This window comes from Octopus sinensis, linkage group LG12, assembly GCF_006345805.1.
Source record: "Octopus sinensis linkage group LG12, ASM634580v1, whole genome shotgun sequence".
In the NCBI taxonomy this organism is placed as follows: domain Eukaryota; kingdom Metazoa; phylum Mollusca; class Cephalopoda; order Octopoda; family Octopodidae; genus Octopus; species Octopus sinensis.
The window spans coordinates 14570212-14589878 of record NC_043008.1 but is presented as its reverse complement, the minus strand read 5'-3'; the positions used below and the strand labels follow the sequence as shown (position 1 = coordinate 14589878).

Here is a 19667-nt window from a genome sequence, read left to right as displayed (position 1 = left end):
ATATATATATGTGTGTGTGTATATATGTATGTATGTGTGTCTGTGTTTGTCCTGCCAACATTGCTTGACAACCGATGCTGGTGTGTTTACGTCCCCGTATCTTAGTGGTTCGGCAAAAGAGACCGATAGAATAAGTACTAGGCTTACAAAGAATAAGTCCTGGGGTTGATTTGCTTGACTAGATGCAGTGCTCCAGCATAGCCACATTCAAATGACTGAAACAAGTAAAAGAGTAAAAGAGAGTATAGCAACCAGCTGGCAAAATCTTTAGTGGCATTTTATCTGTCTTTGTGTTCTTACTTCAAATTCCTCAGAGGCTGACTTACCCTTTCATCCTTTCAGGATTGATAAAATAAGTACCAGTTGAATACTGTGCCAAAATTTGATACTGTAATTTATTATCCTCTTGGTTCTTTCATTTTTTTTCAATAGATGTTGAGAAATTGAAGAATGTTATGGAAGAAACGGAGCAGTCTCTTAGTGAGTTTAAAGAAAATCAACGGAAAAGGTACAAATTACTTAATTATTCATTTTCTTGTCTTTTAATTGTTTCTGTCACTGGACTGTGGCCATGCTGGAGCACCATCCCACCCAGTACTTATTTTTTTTTATGTCTGATATTTGGTCTATAAGTCTGTTTTGTTGAACTGCTAAGTTACAAGGACATAAACCAACCAATGTCAGTTGTCAAGAGGTGTTGGGAGACAAACACAAACACACACACACACAAGAATATACAAATACAAATGTGCACGTATACTCTTTACTCTTTACTCTTTTGCTTGTTTCAGTCATTTGACAGCGGCCATGCTGGAGCACCGCCTTTAGTCGAGCAAATCAATCCCAGGACTTTGTAAGCCTAGTACTTATTCTATCGGTCTCTTTTGCCGAGCCGCTAAGTTATGGGGACACCTACACAGGCTTCCACACAGTTTCCACCACAAGGCATTGTTTGACTCAAGGATTTAGTAAAAGACACTCAACTGAGGCATATTGCAGTGGGATTGAACCTGAAACCTTACGGTTGCAAAGTGAGCTTCTTAACCACTCAGCCATGCTTATTTATAGAATTATTTAATCATTAATCACAGAATAATTTAGTTCTGGTTTTCTTTTTCTCTTTCCCTTAATCTATAAATGAGTAAAGTCAGAGCATTGGATGAAATACCTTGTTGTAACATCAAAATAAAAATCAAATGGAAATTGTAGCTGTGATACCTATGCCAGTAGCATGTAAAAAGCACCATCCGAATGTGGCTGATGCCAGCGCTGCTTTGACTGGCTTCCGTGCCTGTGGCATGTAAAAAGCACCAGCTGATCGTGGCTGTTGCCAGCCTCCTCTGGCCCCTGTGCCAATGGCATGTAAAAAGCGCCCACTACACTCACGGAGTGGTTGGCATTAGGAAGGGCATCCAGCCGTAGAAACACTGCCAGATCAAACTGGAGCCTGGTGCAGCCTCCTGGCTTCCCAGACCCTGATAAAACTGTCCAACCGATGCTAGCATGGAAAATGTACGTTAAACGATGATGATGATGATGATGGTGTTTATTCTGTCACCACAAGGGCCATTCTTTGTTGTGGTGTGATAGCTTGCATCCCTCACTGATCCTGAGAGCTATGCCAGACAATTGCAAGCTTCTGGTAGGCTCCACATGATGGACAAGTCAAATGATAGGGGCCATATTAATATGGTCATTGTTTCACAGAAGTAAAAATGGGTTTGTGTAGGGCCAACATCCCTACCTAGAAATAAAAGCAAAATTACAGAAGCACCAAATGGGTAAAGACCCCCTTCGGTCATGACTGACCGTGGGATTGCACCTAGAAAGTTTCCCTCCGAGGCACAAGTCTGAGCAAGGTTGTCTAATGGAAGACCAGTAGTCGTCCATGCATACCGGTCTTCCCTCATCACATCACTGATGTTATCCAAGGTAAAGGCAAAGGCCGATACAGCTTGGCACCAGTGATGTCGCAACTCATTTCTACAGCTGAGTGAACTGGAACAATGTGAAATAAAGTGTCTTGCTCAAGAACACAACACACAGCCCAGTCTGAGAATTGAACTCACTACCTCATGATTGTGAGCCTGACACTCTAACCACTGCACCATGTGCCAGACTCTGATAGTCAACACAATGGAAATAAAATTATCCCACCCTCCATATTCAGCAGATATTGCTCCTTCGGATTTCCACTTATTCAGGTCTCTGCAGAATAGTCTTAATGATAAAAATTTCGACTTCTTTGCCATGAAACCACCTCAATTCTGGGAAGAGGGTATTTTCAAGTTAAAGGTAAGATGGAGACACATTGTGCAACAAAATGGTTCATATTTGGTTGATTAAAAATGTAATGGCAAGTATTTATTGACCTTTTTCTTTCCTTTAAAAATCGGCACGAACTTTCCAGACAACTCAATAGCTTTTCAGTGCATTCTTCATTTCAATCCTACAATTGTCTACTTGGGTGGAAAACTTACTCTGCCAATGTTTAACATCTTTATGCGACCCTTGGCTGTCTTTAACAGAGTCCAATCTGTTGCTAGTATTTGGGCCAGGATTCCAGTTTAAGGGTACCTTCCTCCCTCCCTCTCAATAGTTCCAAAGACCCCTAAAGAGTGCCATGAGCATTGCCCTTTCTTGAGATTAAGGGATTAGGACATTTTTTTCTTTCATGCTTCTCTTGTCTTATTTGTTCTTCAGTTGCGAGGAATTAATGAAAGAAGAAAAATTGACTTCACTTGAAATTCAAGCTCTTGAGAAAAAATTTGAAAGTTGGTCCAAGTCTGGTGAAGTACAGATTAATGGGGAATTTGGCTCAAAGAATCACAGTAAAACTTCTGGACCAGCAAGAGACATTATGGTTGATCTACCACCAGAAGTTGCCAGCTTTGATGTAAGGTTTCAATTTGATTCTAACAAAAATTAGATTTTTCTATCTTCTTTTACTTCAGTTATTTGACTGTGGTCATGCTGGAGCTCTTTCTTGAAGGGTTTTAGTTGAAGAAATCAACCCCAAGACTTATTCAATCAGCCTCTTTTGTTGGACTGCAGACATAGACAGAGATATAAACACATCAATATCGATAGTGGGGAGACAAACAGACACACACACACACAAACACACACAAACACACACATACACACACACACACAGACACACACACACACGCACACCTCCCCTCACAAATACTAATCGGATGCAGAATGTGTGTCATTAGCCAGCTGGAGGAGATGTTTTCCTGGGGCTATAAACATCAGTAGCACTGTCCTGTATAGGATGCCACACTTAGTTAGCAAATATATGTTACGGTTCCGTACTGCTACTGTTTATATCTTGCTCAGAGATTTAATATAACATTCTTTCTCTCTCTCTCTCTCTCTCTCTCTCTCTCTCTCTATATATATATATATATATATATATATACATATATATATATATATATATATATATATATATATATATATATATATATACATATATATATATATAGTAATATAATAAGAGTAAATAATATCTTTAATGGTTTTTAAAAAAACCAACAGTTATTTACAGGTAGATTTCGGCATGTAAATATAACCATTAACGGTAGGAACTTTTATAAAAGTTCAATATATATTTTTGTATATAAATAAAAGAGGCAGGCAAACAAATATTTGTAAAAAATGGAAATAAACAGTCTTTGACTGCTATTTCTAATTTTTCGGTATGTGGCTAAGCAACCTGTTGCCTGCCTCTTTTATTTATATACAAATATATATATATATAGGGCGGTGAGCTGGCAGAATTGTTAGCATGCCAGGTGAAATGCCTAGCGGTTTTTTTTCTGCCGTTACGTTCTGAGTTCAAATTCCACTGAGGTCAACTTTGCCTTTCAGGATTGATTAAATAAGTACCAGTTACGTACTGGGGTCAATGTAATCAACCAAAACCCTTTGTCTGTCCTTGTTTGTCTCCTTCTATGTTTAGCCCCCTGTGGGAAATAAATAAATATATGTATGCATGTATGTATGTATGTATGTATACATATATACAACAGGCTTCTTTAAGTTTCTGTCTACCAAATCCACTCACAAGGCTTTTGGTCAGCCCGAGGCTATAGAAGAAGGCACTTGCCCAAAGTGGGACTGAACCCGGAACCATATGGTCGGGAAGAAGGGTTCTTACCTCACAGCCACACCTTTTCCATTTTGACCCTATAATCCCTTTGAATCCTATGCGTCCATTCAGAAACCTAATTATGAATGTCAAATCTGAAACATATTCCCATTATTTCGTTCCTCGTTATCCATAATTCCAATTGTCTTCTTTCGATTCCTTTTCCTTTTCTATTTTACCAATTTTTTGTTTTTGTTTTTGTTTTTCAGAAATATGTTCTCCAAAACGGTGGCCACCAAGGTGGATGGGACGACTATGATCATGAGACTTTCCTTCGTTACCGGCTCAAATACAAGGTTAAGTAAAGGGCTTAATTGAATGTATATTCATATTTCTAGGGACCTTGTCCTTTACCTCTGTGATGTTAATATGTCTACTTAATTAGAAAGCAGCAAGCTGTCCGAATCATTAAAGCACTTGGCAAAATAATTAGCAGCATTTCATTCGAACGTTCTGAGTTCAAATACCACTGAGGGCGACTTTGCCTTTCATCCTTTTGGGATTGATAATTAAGTACCAGTCAAGTAATGAGATTGATGTAACTGACAAGACCCCCACCCCACCTAAATTCCAGGCCTTGTGTCTGTAACAGAAAGGATTATTATTATTATTATTATTATTATTATTATTATTATTATTATTATTATCATTATTACTATTATTACTATTATTATTATTATTATTATTGAGTGAGCGAGCAGAGCATGCCATCAAAGTGACACTGGGGTAAAATATACGAAGCCCAGTATACCCATCATGACTACCCGTCTGATAAGGGTACACCAGGCACATGCATCACAACCATATGTGCGCGACATGGTGATCTTATATCAAGATAAACAGCACTTGACCTTGCAGGTGGAGCCCAGTTAGAATTTTCTTCAGATCGAGTAACCCATCCCGCTCAAAAGGTCCCTGAATAAGGGTTGTTTAAGGACGTTGAACGAAACACCCATGTTTCCAGAGGTGAATTATTCAAACCCCAAAGAATCCTTCTCAGCACATGGCTATGATGCTCCCCCACTACTTCTGCTCGTGATCAGAGATGCACATATTGTCAGCCACCAAGGGACATGCTCAAATGGTTAAGGTCAAACAACTGACAAGCAAATCTGTGGTATTCAGCAGAATATTTGCTGTAGCCCATCTTTTATACCAAGACAAAACATATTATTATTATTACTATTATCATCATTATTATTATTATTATTATTATTATTATTATTATTATTATCATTATTATTATTATTATTATTATTATTATTATTATTATTATTATTATTATTATTATTACTATTATTAACGAAGTGGCGAGCTGGCAGAATTGTTAGAATGTTGGATGAAATGCTTAACAGTATTTTGCCCGTTGCTACATTCTGAGTTCAAATTCTACCGAGGTCAGCTTTGCCTTTCATCCTTTTGGGGTCAATAAATTAAATACCAGTGAAAGAGTGGGGTCGATGTATGTGCCAATAACAGAAAGTGCTATTATTATTATTATAATTGATAATAATAATAATAATACTAATAATAATAATAAAGCAGCGAGCTGGCAAAATATATAGCAGCATTTTGTCCATCTTTATGTTCTGAGTTCAAATTCCGCTGAGGTCACCTTTACTTTTCCTCTTCTTGGGGTCAATAAAATGAGTACCAGTTGAGCACTGGAGTCAATGTAATTGACTTACCCACGCCTGTGAAATTGCTGGACTGGTGCCAGGATTTGAAACTAATATCTCTACTTTATCAGTGGCTGCTCTGATCTTAAGCTTTTTTCTCCCTGTGCAACATAGGCCATCGACAAATACCTTAGGAATGAGAACCCAGGTTCAAAATTTCCCCAAGACACCTGATGAAGGCTGGAGGGTATATCAGCCAAAACATTGTGTTAACAACAAACAAGATGAGGACAAATGTCTGTCAAATGTAAATAATGTAGAATTGCCCGGCTAAAGGCGGTGCTCCAGCATGGCCGCATTCAAATGACTGAAATAAGTAAAAGAGTAAAAAGAGTATTCTGTTTGACAACGTGGTGGACCGCATTCTATCCTAGCACCCTAAATTGTTCTGGCTCTCACTGAGTTACGTTGCCATTTATTTCATTACATTTACTGACGCAAGTCTAAAGTATTTTGCTTTGTTACATATTGTATTACATCTTTAATGGTTTGAATACAGAAGAAGAAGACTTTCCTTGAGCAAGTGTTACCAGCTCTCCCCGGCAGATGTACAGAAGATGTGGAACAGCACACGGTTTGGTACGAACAATATTTGCAGCTGAATCAAGAGAAGAAAGATGCTATAAGTCGGTGGAAAGAGCTGAAGCTGGTGAGTTATCTCCCCTATCGCCTATTAAACAGGATTGCGGGAACCGTGGCCTCCGTCGCTGGTGGTGGTCTCAGACACTTTGTTTAAAACTAGCTGTATCGCCCGGCGTTGCTCGGGTTTGTTTCGATCCTTTAGAATTGGAATTTTTGAAAAGTAAAAAAATTTTGCATTATGTAGCTTGTTATTCTCTTTAAGTGAACATTTTTTCTGGTTGAAATACACCGAAAAATGGTAACACAGCAGTGAAAAAATTGTAAAAAACTGGGATTTTCATAGAAAAAAAGCACCTTTTTGATGTAAATAATTTTTGGTCTTAACATGGTCCGATTTGAATTTTTTCTTCTACGGAATGAAGAGTAAGTCTTCTTCTATCATACTCTCAATTTTGGTCAACTTGTGCCGCAGGGTCTCGGAGGAGATAGTGTTAGTTGAAGGCTACCAAACCTGCCATACACACACAACTTCAGCTTTATATATAGAGATGAATTATCAGTTTGTTTGTTATTGTGGATTGATGAGGTTCTGTCCTAAAGTGATCGCAATAAACGGCTTCTACCGAGTAGACATTCTTCGTCACCCTATCATCATCATCATCGTCATTGTCGTCATCATCCTTCTCTTATCGTCGTCGTCATCATTACCATCATGATGATGATGATCATCATCATTGTTTTTATGTCTGTTTTCTTCCACGTTGATATGGAAAAGAGAGGGAAATGTAAAAAAAAACGGATCTTTACCTTTTGACGGACAGATTAAAAAAAAAAAATTTTTTTGTAACTAAACACTTTTAAACTTCGTATACTTGTAGAATGTGTCACATAAAACATCTTTTACTCTTGGCGTTGTTGAGAAAATTCTGTAATTTGGAAGTTATTTCGTCTTAAAGTTCTCGTATTTCGGTAATTTCAACCAATCAATGACGTGTATTCAGGTGAATAAAATTACTGCTGTTGTTTGTCAACAACAACTATCGATGGTTATTTTAGAAGAAATGAAAGAGATAATGATCGAAGGGAAAAGACTCCGAATAAACACCTGGTGATTATTTCCCTTGTATTATCTGGCAAGATGTCAAAGATCAGATCATAGTTGGGTTTTTTTTCTATAAATCTCAGGTTTCAATACATGCAACAACAATGACGACGTCGACAACGACAACAGCAATAATGATATGTGTTGAAGAGTGGAGGAAAAGTACAATTAATAAAATATACGGATTAGAAAAGGAATCTTTCAAGGAGACAGCCTCTCTCCCATTTTGTTTGTAAATTCTACTGACGATATAGTTATAACTGAAAGGCGGCAAGCTGGCAGAGACGTTAGCACACCGGGCGAAATGCTGTTAAGTTCTGAGTTCAAATTTAGTTGAGGTTGGTTTTGCCTTTCATCCTTTCGGGTTCAATAAATTAAGTACCAGTTACGCATTGAGGTTGATATAATCAACTTAATCTGTTTGTCCTATCTGTGTTTAGTCCCTTGTGGGTAGTAAAGAAATAGGTATTTCGTCAACCGTTACTTTCTGAGTTCAAATTCTGCCGAGGTCGACTTTGCCTTTCATCCTTTCAGGGTCGATTAAATAAGTACCAGTTACGCACTGGTGTCAATGTACTCAACTTAATCCCTTTGTCTGTCCTTGTTTGTTGTTTCTATGTTTAGCCCCTGCGGGCAATAAAGAAATAATTATTTAAGGCGGGGTGCTGGTAGAATCGTTAGCACAGAGGGCGGAATGCCTAGCGGTATTTCATCTGTGTTTACGTTCTGAGTTCAAATTCCGCCATGGTTGACTGTCCCTTTCATCCTTTCAGGGTCAATGAAATAAGTACCAGTTGCATACTAGGGTCGATCTAATCGGTCTTTGTGCCTAGTGTAGATAAGAATAGAGTTATAACTGAAACACTTGTGGTTATGTTTTGGTCTGGGGACATGACAACGTCACCCTGTTGTTCTGTTTCCACACTTTCTTAGTTGTTTATAGAGTCAGTGACCCTTGCCAGACAGTTTAATAGGCCTTTCCCTTTATCTCTATGCAGATAATTAAAAAGACAAAAGAATTGCATGATTTATTATTGTTTATTTCGTTGGTAGAAAGAGAGACAATCTTCAAAGGAAATATTTCCGGATGAAGAAGATAAATCAAAGAAGTTGGCTTTGCAAAAAAAATTAGAAGAAGAACGTCAGCAAAAATTGATTCAACTTCAACAATGGAAGGTAAATATATGTCTTCTTGTTTGGGAATTTTTCTTTCTTACTTTTTACTCTTTTTTATTCTTTTACTTGTTTCAGTCATGTGACTGTGGCCATGCTGGAGCACCGCCTCTTGTCGAGCAAATCGACCCCGGGACTTATTCTTTGTAAGCCTAGTACTTATTCTATCGGTCTCCTTTGCCGAACCACTCAGTTATGGGGACGTAAACACACCAGCATCGGTTGTCAAGCGATGTTGGGGAGACAAACACAGACACACAAACATATACATATATACATACATATATACACACACACACATATATATATATATATATATAAGATGGGCTTCTTTCAGTTTTCATCTACCAAATCCACTCACAAGGCTTTAGTTGGCCCAAGGCTATACTTGCCCAAAGTGCCATGCAGTGGGACTGAACCCAGAACCATGTGGTTTGTAAGCAAGCTCTGTTACAGTACATGCTCCCATACTATTGCTATTGCTGCTGCTGCTTCTACTACTACTACTGCTGCTGCTATTACTATTTTATTTTCACTTCTTATCAAATCTTAATGATCCAAACGACAAGAGAAATCCAATAATTGCTAATCAAAAGGTACTTCACAGCAAAAGCATTCTTGTTGTCATCATCATCATCATCATCATCAATATCGTTTAACGTCCGTTTTCCATGCTGGCATAGGTTGGACAGTTCGACCGGGGTCTGGGAAGCCAGGAGGCTGCACCAGGCTCCAGTCTAATCTGGCAGTGTTTCTACAGCTGGATGCCCTTCCCAACGCCAACCACTCTGTGAGTGTAGTGGTTGGTTTTTACGTGCCACCAGCACAGGTGCCAGGGGAGGCTGGCAACAGCCATGATCGGTTGGAAGCCAGTCAAGATGGCACTGGCATCGGCCACGTTCGGATGGTGCTTTTTACGTGCCACCAGCACAGGTATCCAACTACAATTTCCATTTGATTTTTATTTGATGTTGATGTACTTGATTCAATAGGTCTCCTCAAGCACAGCAGGTCACCCTACGATCCAAGGTAAGTACAGCAGGTAAAATGGTTTACACACTCTGTGAAATGGTTGATATCAGGAAGGGAATCTGGCCATAGAATCCATGCCCCAGCAGGCATTGGAGCTCAACAGAGCCCTGCAGCATGTGAGGTTCTGTCAGTGTCCAACCCATGACAGCATGTAAAACTGGCATTAACTTGACAGTTGCTGCTCTAATTGATGGGATGTTGCCTCCTGGTGGTTCTTGTTGTGTCTTTCTACCATGAAATATTCAATTTAATTTCCTTGAAATGTTTAAATCTAAATTACAGTCACAGCAAGCCGCTGAGAAAGCAAAAGAAGAAAACTCAAAAATGAAGGAGAAACTTGCTGAAGAAAGGAAAAAAGAGAAAGAGAGAAAGAAAAAAGTAGGTTTATTTTTCATCGGAATACATTCATCGCACGTAAATAAAATTGTTTTTAAAACGATTAGCAGCATTTCATTCATACGTTCTGAGTTCAAATTCCATTGAGATCAACTTTGCCTTTCATCCTTTTGGTAGGGGTCAATAAATTAAGTACCAGTGAAATATTGGGGTTGATGTAATTGACTAGTCCCCGCTCCCCCAAAATCTCAGGCCTTGTGCTCTTAGTAGAAAGGATTATTATTATTATTATTATTATTATTATTACCATTATAGATGTCACACAGTATACAATATCGTTAGGTTGTTGATTGAAGATATTGTATCTACCGGGGGTTTGTACTGTTTTTCAAGTCACAACAAGGACCTCATTGGGGTGAATGTAATCAACTAGTCCCCTCCCCACAAATTCCAGGCTTTGTGCCTTTAATAGAAAGGATTATTATTGTAATCATTATTATTACAAGTGTCCCCAAAACGCGAGAATCTTTCGTAGAATTGTTGCATAATACAGGATTGCATTTTTCTACAGGTCAAGACTGCATGTCTCGGTTCCAATAAAATCCTCTGTCAATACTTTGGTCAGCTTGGGGCCAAAGTAGAAGACAATTTGTCCAAGCTGCCATGCAGTGGGACTGAACCCGGAGCCATGTTGTTGGTAAGCAAGCTACTTACCACACAGCCACTCCATGCACATAAGTACATACCATGTGGTTGAGAAGCAAACTTCTTAGCCATAGGAACAAACCTGCACCTAATATATAAACATAAGGCACGTGGCTCAGTGGTTAGAGCATCAGGCTCACAATCATGAGGTAATGAGTTCAATTCCCGGACCGGGCTACGTGTTGTGTTCTTGAGCAAGACACTTTATTTCATGTTGCTCCCAGTTCACTCAACTGTAGAAATGAGTTGCGACATCACTGGTGCCAAGCTGTCTCGGTCCTTGTCTTTCCCTTGGATAACACTGGTTGCAGGGAGAAGGGAGGCTAGTATGCATGGGCGACTGTTGGCTTTTCATAAAACAACCTTGTCCAGACTTGTGCCTCGGAGGGGAACGTTCTAGGTGCAATCCCATGGTCAGTCTCGACCGAAGGGGATCTTAAGTTATTTCTTTCATTGTTCTGTTTTTCAGTTAGAACTGCGGAAATATGTTCAAGAATACAGAGAAGCTAAAAGCAAGGAACTAATGGAAGTGAAAAGACAGGAAGAACGGCAAGAAATGATCGAAGCTGAGGCCCGGCGCAGATTTGCTTCTTTGGAAGTGATTCGATTCAGAGAAATGGTAGTTTGTCCCTCTGGCTGATCTTATGTGTGTGTGTGTGGTGTGTGTGTTTGCATGTCTTCGAGTAACTTGGCGAACTCACGAGAGCCAGTATCATGAAAATAGAGCATCAGTACACACTGTGAAGTGATAGGTGTTAGGAAGGGCATTTAGTCGTAGAAACCATGCCAATACCAGAGCTCAATGTTTGGACACATCAGATCTTGTCCAATTGATCATTGCATACCAGCATGAGAAAAAATGTGAAATGAAGATGTGTATGATGATGATGATGTGTGTGTATGTATGTACTTATGTGCATGTATATATATAGGTGTAGAAGTGGCTCTGTGGTAAGTAGCTTGCTTACCAACAACATGGTTCCGGGTTCAGTCCCACTGCATGGCACCTTGGAGCAAGTGTATTCTACTATAGCCTCGGGCCGACCAAAGCCTTGTGAGTGGATTTGGTTGACGGAAACTGAAAGAAGCCCGTCATATATATGTATGTGTGTGTGTCTGTGTTTGTCCCCCCAACATTGCTTGACAACTGATGCTGGTGTGTTTATGTCCTCGTAACTTAGCAGTTTGGCAAAAGAGACTGATAGAACAAGTACTAGGCTTAGAAAGAATAAGTACTGATGTCGATTTGCTTGACTAAAGGTGGTGCTCCAGCATGGCCACAGTCAAATGACTGAAACAAGTAAAAGAGTATATATATATATATATCATCAGCATCATCATCATCATCATCATCTCATCATTTAATGTTCATTATCCATGCTGTCATTGGTTAGCTGGTGTGATCAGAGCTGGCAAGCCAGACTCCATTCTGATTTGGTGTGGTTTCTAGGGCTGGATGCCCTTCTTGATGCTGACCACTTTACAAAGTGTTTGGCACCTTTACATGGTACTATATGGGCACTTTCACGTGACATGTGTGTGTGTATGCACATATGTATGTGTGTGTATATATATATATAAATATATATATATACATACATACATACATTCATATAATGTATATATATGTAATTTTGCATTTTCAAAAGGATCGGCTGAAAACTGCTAAGAAAATTGAGAAAGCCAAGCAAAAAGAAGAAATGGCTGAAAGGAAAGAGAAACGTTTAGAATCTCTGAGAAAACAGGTGAGTCTTTTTGGAATTTCCAGAATGGTTCTGGTGAGAACTCAAATATTTTGCTCCACATACTTATTTTGTCTCTTTTACAGACTTGACACTTGGGTCCATTTTTTTTTTTTTATACTCCTTTCAAATAAATATTCTTCTCTACTCTAGGCACAAGGGCCGAAATTTTGGAGGCAGAGAGAGAAGGGAAGAGAGTGAAGAGAGAGAGAGAGGGGAGAGAAGATGGTGAAGATGAGAGAGAGAGAGAGAGAAAGAGTGAAAGAGAGGTACAAGAAAGAGGCCAGAAGCAAGTGTGCTGATGTAAAAGAGATACAATATAATAGGATGCTTTTAAACACTGAACAGCTATGAGGGTCCAACTGTTGTAAAATAGGGATCTAAAGGGTAAATAGGTCAAAAAGGGTTGGGAACCCTTGATGTAAAGTATTTGGTTGGTTCTGATGAAATGTTCTGACAGAGCTTTGGTGACCACTGTGTTATTACAGGTGGAGGTAGAAGTCCAGCGTGATCCAAGTCGACTCCTTCAGCCAACAGCAGGATGGAAAGAAAGATTAAAAGATAACACCTCTAGCAATGTTACAGTTCCTTTACAGCAAATACCTCACAGGTAAAAATCTGTTTACATTCGTTTAATTTAAAAGTTGTACATACATACAAACATACATACACAACAAACACAGACACATACATACATATACAACACACACACATACATAATTCATACATACATAGTTGAAATTTACAGAAAAACAAATGACAAAGACAGGTGTACAAACAACAAGCAGGTGTATTAGTTTGACGCTCAGGAAGGTGAGAAAGTCTTTTATGTTTCAAGCCTACACTCTTCAACAGAAAGGAACACGAGGAAATAAACAGAGAGAGAATAAAAATAAAAACTTGTGGATTTAACGGTCAATCACATATATCCATACATACATGTGTGCATACACACACACACATACACACACACACACACACACATGTCACTGTTAATTATATTCTTGTAAAAGAATAATAAATATGTACTTTACCAGATGTATTAAGTAATCCTTCAGTTTAGTGTAAAATTGTTTTTATCGACCTCACCTGGAATTTGCATCACTGGTCTGGAACCCTTATCTTGCCCCAGATATTAATCATCAGGAAGCCGTTCAGCGACATGCAACCAAGAGAATACCCTCCATCAGGCATTTGCCATATTCTGAATGTCTTACTTACCTGGGCATGGATACATTGAAACTCCAACGTCTGGCAGCTGACTTGGCAGACACCCATAAAATTATTAACCATCTTACAAACAATAACTCTGATCACCTTTTCAAACTCCACCCCTCTAACACCCGTGGAGATGTTTACAAAGTCAGAAAACAGCACAGCTCCCATGACTTTCGGAAACATTTTTTCACACTAAGAGTTGCTGAAGCATGGAACAAACTCCCGGCATCAGTTGTTAGTTGTCGGAGCACTGCATCCTTCAAAACTTCCATGCTTCCTGAGATTCGCCAACACTACACCTGATTTTCTCCCCTCCATACACACACAAGCATGTATCTGACTCATACATTGTTCACTTTCCAGACATTTGTACATCACTGCATATGCTTTATATGCACTTTTGACAAGTTGTGGTGCACCTGAGCACTGTATACAATCATTTCATTATATATTATTATTATATTATAACATAAACACATACACACACACAAACATGTAAAGAAATCTGTTTTGTTATTTTCCAGAGCTATACCTTCCTGGCGTGCTGGTCTTTACTGATCAACGAATCAACCAAATGCATAAAGATCTGAATATTATTTGTAAAGAGGAAGATGCTTCTTATTTATTGGTGTCTCTGTTCAGGGCTACATCACCTAAAGAAGTCCTTAACCAAGCAGTATTCCAAACACAATTTCAAGTGTCATCGTTAACTCCAGAGTGATACTTGCTACATGAGGATTAGTAAGATGGTGGAGATTGGAAAAATGTGGAATTAAGGAAACTAAGTGCAGATAAAGGCCTGCGAATGGACTGGAAGTTATGGATGTAATTTAAGTAACCATCAGAAAAGATCTTCCTATTTTTCTCTTGTTACCTCTGTTTTGTCACCTCATCCTAACCATTTGACCCCAACACATCCTTCTCAAAACAGTCTTTGAGAATTACATCGTCCACCACCATCATCCTCACCACTACCACCATCGTCGTCATCATCATTCAGTGTCAGTTTTCCTTGCCGGTGTGGGTCAGATGTTTTGATAGGATTTGGTGAGCCTCGGGGCCAAATCAAGATGCAGTATCAGCTTTGGCCTCTTTTCTATGGCTCGACGTCCTTCTAATTGCCACTCACTTCAGACTGAGCACTGGGTGCTTTTTTTTCACATGCTGTCAGCACTAGCGATGTTGCCAGGTAACACACAAGATAAGAAACAAACAAGAAAAAAGGGGAAAAGAAAGGAAAGGAAAAGGCTCCTTTAACTAAAGTAGGTGGGGCTGTATTTGCAAGGAGGCAGAGGTTATGCCAGGTGTTGAGAAGCTGAAGTATGATTGATAGATAAGCAAAGGTGTCTCGTTATTTTTAATGTGAACCTTAACCACCAGCCTAATCTACAAACCACAAACTAATCATTTCTATCTGGTGTTTGCACTTTGTGGGAACCAAATGGCTACATATTCAGTGGTTATTTCCTTTGAAGAGGAAGATTGTGAGTTAGTCGTGTAATTGTGTATTGATTATATAGATCTTTCTGTTTTGATATCAATCTGTCTGAGACTGCCTTTGGTTTTTTTTTTTTCTGGTTGAAAATCTTCCTGGGCTTTAAATTAACCCTTAAGCTTCTAAACTGGCTATACCCGGCTCAAATATTTAACCTATTTTATGTAAGTGCCCAGTGTGGTCTCTCACACTTACCCTATGATATCATTCTAAAAATAAGCAATCACATCATTGAAATCTTGAAGCTATGAGATAATGCAGAATTAATTCAAAACAATATGAATAAATAAGTATTAGATTTGACAGAATAACCTGAATGCTAAAGGGTTAAAATCTTCCATCAAAATCCAGGGTGGCCCACAAGATGCAAAGGGGTCTGAAATTTTAATAAATTTGTCTTAATTACATTTTTTTTATTTATAATTTACAAGATGTGATTTTTCATACCTAATGTACATATCATCATCATCATCATCATCATTTAACGTCCGCTTTCCCTGCTAGCATGGGTTGGACGATCTGGCGAACCAGATGGCTGCACCAGGCTCCAATCTGATCTGGCAGAGTTTCTACAGCTGGATGCCCTTCTTAATGCCAACCACTCTGAGAGTGTAGTGGGTGCCTTTACGTGCCACCAGGATGAGGGCCAGTCAGGTGGTACTGGCAACGGCCACGCTCAAATGGTGCTTAAAGCAAAAACTTAAATGAATTATCACACCTTTATGACCTTTGGGGGCCACCCTGGATAATGTTAATTTATGCTCTAAACACCAGCTTAATAATAACAAAGTTTTTTTTAGTACTTAGAAATATTGAATTTCTAAATGTCTCAAAGAGACATGAGCGTTGGTGGGGCGATAGAGTGGTTGTATACTGTCAACATAACGTGACAGTCCCGTATGGGAATTACACCACCGCTATATAGCCCTAGGAAGCATCAACGCTTCCTGTCGGCTTTGACACATTTCCTGTGTTCTTATGTTTACAAAGGGGAGACAAGCACCCCCTAATCCTAGCTGGTAGGGGTGCTTGCCTCCCCTTTGCAAACATAAGGACACAAGAAATGTGTCAAAGCCGACAGGAAGCGTCGATGCTTCCTAGGGCTAAACAGCGGTGAGGTAATTCCCTTTACGGGACTGTGACATTGAGTTCACAGTATACAACCACTCTATTTTTAGTAAATTCTTTATTAATTTCAAAATTAATTGAAATCATCAACCTGGTAGCCTCTCCGTGTCCTGGGTTTCAGTTTGCTGAGACTCTCCTCTGTGCTTCTCGGATATAATTGTTTCCAGTCCATTCTTTACTGTTGTCAGTCCACAAATGTCCTTGACAGCTTCTTGCTCTCCTCCTCTCCTCACTTCCTCTCAGGATGGTCTCGGGCAATGGCTTGTGGTGCACCATTTGCCCAAAACATGATAGCTTTGTGGACTTGATTTAGTCAGTGTATTTAGTGTATTTAGTATTTAGTATTTAGTATTCAGCTTTTCTTGTACTGCAGCATTTTCAACCCTGTCTTTCCGGCTTATTTTACTCAATCTGTGAAACATCCACATCTGAAACACATCTACCTTCTTTTGCATTGCTCTGTAGATTGTCCAAGTTTCTGCCCTGGAGATGGCAACCCGCATAATATAACAGTTTATTTTGACAGAACTGTGGTAACAAAATGGCTGGTGATACTTCATTGCAAGAATCCTTATCATTCTGGCTTCATTTGTCAGTGGATAACACTGGATAATGATGGTAAAAGATTGCAGTGGTTAGAGCAAAAATCCTGCACTGATTGTGTTATTAACCTTTTTGATACCAACCCGGCTGAAACCACCTCTGGCTCTGTAATATAAATGTCTTGTTTTCATAAGTTTTGAATTAAAATCTTCCACCAAACCTTAGTCACAATTTATGTTCCTTACACCAGCTTAATGATAACTAAGTTATTTTACTAAATTCTTTGTTAATTTAAAATTAATTGAAAGAAACACAGAGTATCATCATCGTCGTTTAACGTCCGCTTTCCATGCTAGCATGGGTTCGACGGTTTGACTGTGGGCTGGCAAACCAGATGGCTGCACCAGGCTCCAATCTTGATCTGGCAGAGTTTCTACAGCTGGATGCCCTTCCTAACGCCAACCACTCCGAGAGTGTAGTGGGTACTTTTACATGCCACAAAAATAAATATGGTAACGAAAGGGTTAAATAAGTTTCTTTTCTTTGAAAGGTGTTGATCTTCTCTTTAGTGATTATCAAGAGTAATAATCCATGGATTATTAATCTCAGTGCAGGATGTCTGATCTATCTTTTGTGACTTGAGGTTCAGTGCCGGTTTGTCAGAATTTATCGCTGATTACTGACCAATGTGTCTAGATTTTGTCTTTCAGTGGAAAAGACACAAATGTAATAATGAAGTATTTCTTCTTGAGAAACCAGACCATTTGTGATTAAACTTTTGGTTAACTTCTTAGATTAAACAGAAGGAAGTAAAGAAATATTTTTTTTTTATTAAAAGAAATAAAATTTATTCTGCTACACAACTGGTTGTATATGTCTGTCTTTGCATTTTTCTTTTTATTTAATCCTATACACATCATCATCCTCATCATCTTATTTCTGTTAATTACTACCCACAAGGGGCTAAACACAGAGAGGACAAACAAGGACAGACAAACGGATTAAGTCGATTATATCGATCCTAGTGCATAACTAGTGCTTAATTTATTGACCCCAAAAGGATGAAAGGCAAAGTTGACCTTGGCGGAATTTGAACTCAGAACGTAGCAGCAGAGGAAATATGGCTATGCATTTCGCCTGGCGTGCAAACGTTTCTGCCAGCTCGCCGCCTTCTTTTTATTTCTGTTTTGTCTCTGCTTGCATGAAGTGCAATTGCATTAAAAGAACATGCATTTGCAAAGCAATGAGAAATCACATAAGTCCTGCCGAAAGGAAGAAATCAAATGATAGGAGAAAAAAGGCTTGTCAACATCAACCTAATCCTCCACCGTCAAAACCATCGACTTTTCTATGCAAGAATTGGTCTACAGAATCATCAACACCTTCGCCATAAAGGAAGCATTCGGCAAAGAAGAAACTAAATTCTCGACTAAGAGATAAACTTCTGCCACTGATGATTATATAAGGCTTTATCTAAAATATATCTACATATATAAACATACACTATGATGCACTTTTAATACAGTTAATATTTGTTAATAAACACAATACCATCATAAATACAGTTATCCTATTTATGTTTATATGTAGAGAAAAACTGAGCCCCTCTCATTCACATTATTGTCGCCATTTTGACGGAACCCGGATGACAGGAGTATATTCCTTGTTTTTGTATAGGCGCAGGAGTGGTTGTGTGGTAAGTAGCTTGCTTACCAACCACATGGTTCCGGTTTCGTTCCCACTGTGTGGCACCTTTGGCAAGTGTCCTCTACTATAGCCTCGGGCCGACCAAAGCCTTGTGAGTGGATTTGGTAGACAGAAACTGAAAGAAGCCTGTCGGATATATGTGTATGTGTTTGTCCCCCCAACATCGCTTGACAACCAATGCTGGATATGTTTAAGTCCCTGTAACTAAGTCCAACAGAGTTTAAAATGGGTGCTTCCAAATATAGGTATTGGAATCTTACATTGTGTACAAACTCTATATTTGGAAGTGACCATTTTGGACTTTTGAACTTTACTCATAGGGTATTGGAATCTTACATACATACCATTCTGCCTAAGGAATGGATCTATAACTTCAATATCCATACATATCTTGCATCTATTTTCTTTCCTCCACCTCACTCTCTATTTTGTATCACATCTAAACTAACTATGACTTAACCATCCTCTCACATCGTCTCCAATGAAGGGATATAATTAATAAATATCCTAGAAACAGATGTAAGACCTTCTATCTATAAATGCTCTAATATCTATACAGCTTTGGTTTTTTATCTCATTACGCAAAAAATTATTATATACACATGCTAACATAGAACCAAAGTTGAACCCCTTATTTGCAAAATTACTGAACCTGGAACTTAACTATGGTCTGTCTATAGCATTTATTCAGCATTGCCTGACATATTTTGGTCTCAATGACACCATTACCTCTTATAACCTATATATATATATATATATAGGGTGAAGGTAAAATATTTTACCGTAAATTCGATTGAAATGAATTTGTTCCTCCATTTTCTTATTTGTATTATGAATTTGAGGTAAAATGTTTTACCTTTGCCCATCTAATACAATAAATGAATTAATTGCATTGCAATTATAAACATTTATGTATTTAGTATTTGGGTACTTCACCAGCAGTATATTGGATAACTGATATCCCATAGTGGGTTATCCTCATAACCCCTATCTTACTTTGTACTATATATATATATTATATAAGAATTTGTTTGTCCTACAGCTACAATAAAAATATGTCTCCAAG

At 38.6% G+C, this 19667-nt stretch overlaps 1 protein-coding gene across 2 annotated transcripts in view; it reads left to right on the top strand.

Annotated features, from left to right (window-relative positions):
- The window catches only part of LOC115217817 (coiled-coil domain-containing protein 112-like), a 32047-nt gene extending 16326 nt beyond the window's left edge, over positions 1-15721 (top strand). Inside the window, exons 5-14 of one of the 2 annotated variants that reach the window (XM_029787500.2) lie at positions 433-508; positions 2704-2896; positions 4369-4455; positions 6338-6487; positions 8576-8698; positions 10010-10105; positions 11238-11387; positions 12418-12513; positions 12999-13120; positions 14253-15721. In XM_029787500.2, coding sequence (XP_029643360.2) covers positions 433-508; positions 2704-2896; positions 4369-4455; positions 6338-6487; positions 8576-8698; positions 10010-10105; positions 11238-11387; positions 12418-12513; positions 12999-13120; positions 14253-14286 — 1127 coding nt within the window. In that variant the 3' untranslated portion in view covers positions 14287-15721. The remainder of the gene's footprint in view (positions 1-432; positions 509-2703; positions 2897-4368; positions 4456-6337; positions 6488-8575; positions 8699-10009; positions 10106-11237; positions 11388-12417; positions 12514-12998; positions 13121-14252) is intronic. The other variant, XM_036507803.1, reaches the window with a different exon arrangement.
- The last annotated feature ends 3946 nt before the right edge of the window (positions 15722-19667 follow it).